The sequence below is a fragment of the Cataglyphis hispanica genome, chromosome 9 (genome assembly GCF_021464435.1).
Source record: "Cataglyphis hispanica isolate Lineage 1 chromosome 9, ULB_Chis1_1.0, whole genome shotgun sequence".
Lineage (NCBI taxonomy): Eukaryota > Metazoa > Arthropoda > Insecta > Hymenoptera > Formicidae > Cataglyphis > Cataglyphis hispanica.
Window position 1 is genome coordinate 3561012 of NC_065962.1, and position 7004 is coordinate 3568015.

Consider the following 7004-nt stretch of genomic DNA (forward strand, 5'->3'; position numbering starts at 1 on the left):
TATGTATGTACGATATGTACAGAATGTATGAACGGTATGTGTGTACGTATGTACGGTATGTGTGTACGGTATGTACGGTAGGTATGTATGTACGATATGTCCGGTATGTCCGGTATGTGCGGTATGTATGTTCGGTATGTGTATATGTATGTACGATATGTACGGTATGTACGAACGGTGTCTGTGTATGTATGTACGGTATATATATGTTTCTATGTATGTACGGTAGGTATATATTTACGATATGTCCGGTATTTCCGGTATGTCCGGTATGTCAGGTATGTACGGTATGTATGTTCGGTACGTATATATGTACGTACGATATGTACGGTATGTGTGTATATATGTACGGTATGTCCGGTACGTACGATATGTACAGTACGTACGATATGTTCGGTAAGTCCGGTGTGTACGGTATGTGCGATATGAACAGTATTTCCGGGATTTCCAGTATGTCTGGTATGTCCGGTAGTCGGGATGTCAGTTATGCCTGGTATTTTCGATATATCCTGTATGTCGAGTTTGTGCGATATGATCAGCATGTCCGCTATGTCCGGCAGGTACATTATGTTCGGTTGTCCGGTATGTCCGATATAACCGGTATGTCTGGTATGTCAGTTATGTCCGGTATGTACGGTATGTCCGAGATGTGTGATATTTCCGGGATGTCCAGTATGACCTGCTTGTCAGGATTTCCGGTATGTCGATATGTCCGGTATGTCCTGTTTATTAGGATTTCCGGTATGTCCGGTATGTCAGGTATGTCCAGTAAGTCCGATATAGGTACATACCGGACATACCGAACATATCAGAGATCCGGACATGCCGGACATATCGGATATATAAGACATACCGTACATACCAGACATATCGGACATACCGGACACATCGGACACACCGTATATAGAATACATATCGTACATAAAGAACATACCGGACATACTGTACATACCGTACATACCGAACTTACCGGACATACCGGAAACACCGTACATACAATACATATTGGACATATTGTACATACCGCATATACCATACATACCAGACATACTATACATACCGGACATACTGTATATACAATACGTACATATCAGACATACAGGACATACCGAACTTAACGGACATACCTGACATACATTGCATAACTGAAATACCGGACATCCCGACACACCGCATATTTCGGACATGCCGTACTTATCCGACATACCTGACATACCGGATATACTGTACATACCGCACATACCGTACATACCGAATATACCGAATATACTAACATACTTGACATACCGGACATATCGGACATACAGGACATATTGGACATAACGGACATATCGGACATATTGGACCTACCGTACATACCAAACTTACCGTACATACCGTACATACAATACCTACCGAACATACCGGAAATACCGGACACACCGTACATACATTATATGCCGGACATACAGTATATACCGTACATACCGGACATACAGGACATACCGAAAATACCGGACATCCCGACATACCGGACATCCCAGACATGCCGTACATATCCGACACACCTGACATACCGGACATATCGTACATACCGTTCATACCGGACATACCGTACATACCGGAGATACAGGACATATCGTACATACCGTACATACCGTACATATCGTACATACCGTACCTACCGTACCTAGCGGACATACCGGACATACCGGAAATACCGGACACACCGTACAAACAATACATGCCGGACATATAGTATGTACCGTACATACCGTACATACCGTACATACCGTACATACAGTATATACCGTACAAACCGTACATACATACACACACAGCGTACATACCGTTTATTCATATACACATATCGTACATACGTACCGTACATATCGTACATACATACACACTTACCGAAATTACATACAGTTCATACCGATCATACTGGACATACCGGACATACCATTCATACCGTTCATACCATATGTACCGGACATACCGGACATACAAACAAACTGGAAATATCGGACATACTGGATATATTGGACATACAGGACATACTGGACATACCGGACATACCGGACATACTGGACATACTAGACATGCTGGACATACCGTACATACTTACTGTACATATCGTACATACATACACACATACCGTACATACATACTGTACATACCGGACATACTGGTCATACCGGACATACCGGACATATTGTACATATATACCTACCGTACATATCATACATACCGTACATACATACACACATACCGATGTAACGAGACATTTAACGCAATGCTTCAGATGTAATACGTATAAGAATGTTTTTCTCGATATAGCCAGACGAACCTTATGTGTTTCGCAACGAAGAATTCTGAGATTGTTTAGTCTTCCTAATCGAAGTGTCAATTGCTCGATGTATATCGATGTCGGAGGAAGCGTCTCTTCGCGCTCGTCAGACTGATAGTACGACTCGAGCGTGGATCGACTCGAGAAGGAGCAGCTCATTCCACTTATCCGGCGTTAGCGAGATCTTTTTGCCGTGACTATCTTCGAAAATTTCCACGAACGAAGGTCGACTGACGTTGTTACAGACTTCTAGATGTTTGTATCCTATTTTCGTTAATGGGTAACATCTTCCTAAGATACTGAGATGTCGCGCGATCGCGTTGTTTGCGTTGCGTCTTGGCGTTCGGTCGCTGTTTTGTCTAAAAAAATGTAGACGCGGATAATTGGTGAGTAGTGCGATCGAGATTATAATAAATTAATAAACAAGTGTTTATACGACCAAACTGGCAATTTATTGTTTGATTATTATATCACGACGTTTCGACCATATGGTTTTGGTCCTTATAAAATAACTACTGGCTTTAATCAAAATGATGTGTAATACCAGAGGACACGGCGTGCGGCGGTCCGCACAGCAGTATCTTGTGTTTTATTCTGATTTGCAATAGCAGCGTGCGGTGGTCCGCACTGCTAGTATCGTATATCAGCGTAAGTGTGTGCGTGTGTGTGTGGTTGAATAGAGCCAGATACAGATGAATATTAATAAAAACGATTAACCAGACGATTGAGAGTAGAGAAATGAATTTAGGATGTGTATCACTTACTCACAGAATCACGAGAATTAATACAAGAACACGTTGGATCCAGAGATAGGATAAATAATAAAAATAAAAAATTGATTCACTTATAACACAATTATATTTTATACTTATACACTGTAGTATTAAATTGATTTAGAATATGTATTATAATTAGATGTAATATAAGATTATTTAGAATTAAACTAAATATTAAAACTAGAATTAGAAGTTGGATTTAGAAATAGAGTTGGATTTGAATTTAAAGTCGAAGGTTGATTGAGTTCGCGAGGGAGCTCGGTTGCTCCATCGGAGACGCGGAAGAGACTTGTTGCTCGGTCGGAGGCGCGGGAGAGACTGTTGCTCTATCGGAGGCGCGGGAGAGCCATGTTGCTCGATCGGTGGCGCGGGAGAGACTGTTGCTCTATCGGAGGCGCGGGAGAGCCATGTTGCTCGATCGGTGGCGCGGGAGAGACTGTTGCTCTATCGGAGGCGCGGGAGAGCCATGTTGCTCGGTCTGCGGCGCGGGAGAGACTGGCTGAGTTGGAGCGCGCACTGAGCTCCTTCGTTTCGGCGGCTCGGCCGCTGCCGAGAGTAGGGATGTGTAGTGGTGGGACGCGCAGTGGTGGGAAGAGCTAACGATGCGCCACGCTTCGGCGCTCGAGGAAATCAGGTGTCATGGCGTGTCTTTGGCGCGCTATTCAAATTGCGCTTGCTGGACTTTGATTATTTATAAGAGAGAGGAAAAAAAAAAGGAAAATAAAATTAGAATTTTTGACAAGACGTGACAGATGCTACCGAAAGTCCTCAATTAGATTTTAACGACTTTTTTAACTTAAACGAAACGCGCGAATCACTACTAAACAGAAAAGATAATCATCTAATTTTTATTGATTTAAGGAACAACCCAGTAGATAAAGGCGCGAAAGATTATTATAAAGAAAATAAATTACCACATCACTCGGATTTAACTTTTACAAGAGCTAAAGTTTCAAATATAAGCAATAAGAAAATCTTAATTTCTATACCCGTTAAACAAGATGAGAAAACTGCAATAAAAACTGACGATTTAATAAATAGTATAAGATCTTTAAGAGACGTGTTAACAGAACTCGGACTAACATCCATTAGTATATCACAAAACGATTTCTATGATGAAATACCGTGGAATTTCCTATATAAAAATTTTAGAAGATTTCTTTCGGACCTACCACTAAAAATAATTATATGTAAATCTTTAATAAGAAACCCTAATCCAAACGAAAGAAATCAATTAATCTACGAAAAACACGCGACTAAGATCTGAGGACACAAAGGAGTAAATAAAACTTATAACCGCTTATGACAAAATTTTTATTGGCCAATAATGAAGAAAGATATACAAGAGTACATTAAAAATTGCAAAAGCTGTCAAATCAAGATATTAACTAGTGTCAAGACGAAGCAACCCATGTTAATAACGGACACACCCGGGGCTGCCTTTGATAAAATTTCTATGGATGTCGTGGGACCATTGCCAACGACCAAAAATGATAATTCATATATATTAACGATTCAAGATCTTTTAACGAAATATTCAGTAGCAGTACCAATTCAAGTAGCCGATTCACTTTCCATCGCGGAAGCCTTTATAAAAGAATTTATCTGTATTTATGGCGCTCCGAGAGCTATTCTAACTGATCAAGCCCCTACTTTCTTTACCTCTTTGATGAAAACAATAGCATCTTACTTCAAAATTAAACAATATAGAACAACCGCGTATTACCCGCAGTCAAATGGATCAATCGAACGGTCACATCATGTCCTCACAGAATATTTAAAAATGTACATTAACGACAATAGTGAATGGGACGAGCATATTAAAACAGCAATGTTTGCCTATAACACCTCGGTGCATGAAGGAACCGGATACACTCCTTACTCACTTGTATTCGGACGACTCCCGCGAATCCCATCCTCTATTCCTATAATAGAAGAAGTCATGGAACAACCTTACCAAGATTACCTATCCACTCTTTTCCATACACTTAAGACAAATCAAAATTTAGCGAAACAAAATTTAATCAGAGCAAAGGAAAGGTCAAAAAGAAATTATGATAAAAAGTTAAACGTTCATAAATTCGAGATAGGAGATAAAGTTTATTTATTAAAAGAACCAATAAAAGGAAAACTTGGTGATCAATATTCTGGACCTCACACTATATTAGAAATCTTACCGATGAACAATGTTAAAATAAATTTCAAAGGAAAGACACGTGTAGTACACGTTAATAAACTGAAGCATGTCAGAACCCAAAGACAAGTAGATCCGGGATGAAGGAAAATGGTTTTATTATTACTTTGTTACCACGGCCTGGACTCCTGGATCCAGTATATTTAAGTTAATCATTATACAAATTGTATACTTATACTATATTATACATATATCATACACATACACATGCTCTACACACTTATACTTTATATCTTTATACACTGTATTAACTATTGTTCTCTTGTGTTATTAGGTTTACCACATGTTATTACGTCTCAACGTCAATACACAATAAAAAATTATTAATTATATTTGTTTCGGGTCACCCTGCATTTCACCGGGTCTACCCAGGGACTCAGAGATTTTGTCAATGTGTCACTTGTTAGGTATAATTAGATAGGTCTTTTAACTTACGCAATATTTAAACCTTTACTGTATATTTAATTCCTTGCTTCTCAACTCCTTATGGTTAAGGTCCTTATGCAGGATATGGAATCCAGGTAGATGTTATTGAATTGGTAACACACTCAATGAATATATAAAACGTTTATTACTATTTAATATTACTTGTACAACTAATAGACACCTTGCGCGTGTCTCGTAATAAAGTCGGAGTCTTGGTAAATTATAATGAAGTAATTATAAGACCGTACTGGTCGTAACGTAGAACAATAGAAAATTCTAAGTCCGTATGGACAAATAAAGAAGCTTGACGACGCGGACGCCGGATTACTACTCGGAATTAGAAGACCGCTCGGGCCGGAGACTCTACTAGTTAGTATGACCGTACTAGTCGAGGCGAAGAATAGTAATGAGCTCCGCGACTGCTGCATCGGACTCCCTCGATTCTGCCTGGAGTAGGTGGCGTTGTTGGTGTACTAGGTGGGGACTCTCTTTTGTGGGGATATTGCACGGGCCTTCTGTGCGTTGCATCAGCCTCCAAGTGCTTATGCACTAGCTATGCCTTTGTCTTCGGGCTGGGTCTTATCAGCAGGCGGATAAGAGTATTGATCGGCGCGCTAGTCTGAATTCTTTACAATACATAGGGTGTACTATTATAAATGTATTATATGACGTTGAATATAATAAATGTTATAACTATTAATTTAAGCTCTTAATCTTATTTCCTATTAGTGTATGTGTATGTGTAACGTATATATATGTGTGTTCTATTCTATAGCGATTATATATTGCAAATTAATTTTTTATACTTATTAAATATACTTGCTTATATACTAGGTGTCCTAAAATTAATTAATTCTATCTTACTACTATTTTTTAGATGAATAAATCTCAGTGCCTTATTTATTAGTCATATGTGCGGGAGCATATACGTTAAGTCTATATACCGGGTGATCAAAAATTAATTATTGAATAATACTTTAAAATTTATACATATGAATTTAGAAAACGTCCGCTACATATGTTATATTTATTTATCATTATTTATAGAAATCAAAAATATGCGGGGACGTCACACCACCCCCCTTAAATTAAATTTCGGAATGAATATAGAGAAATTTATTCATCTAATCTGGCACGTAAGTCCCTAAATGTATAAACGATTGGAATTTCCTGTGGTTCGTTCGGCGGCGCACTAGTCTCTGTATTTTGGTCGCAGGTTTCTTTCAGTGTTGTCGGTGTGTTTGTGTCTGTTTGTGGTCTATTCGCAAGATATAAAAGT

The 7004-nt window shown here is 39.0% G+C and overlaps 1 protein-coding gene across 1 annotated transcript; it reads left to right on the forward strand.

Annotated features, from left to right (window-relative positions):
- Positions 1–584: 584 nt before the first annotated feature.
- Positions 585–2358, forward strand: LOC126851914 (uncharacterized). The gene is made up of 5 exons (XM_050596249.1): positions 585–759; positions 866–1083; positions 1308–1530; positions 1909–2108; positions 2320–2358. The coding sequence occupies exons 1-5, from the start codon at positions 585–587 to the stop codon at positions 2356–2358; spliced, it is 855 nt and encodes a 284-aa protein (XP_050452206.1).
- Positions 2359–7004: the final 4646 nt, after the last annotated feature.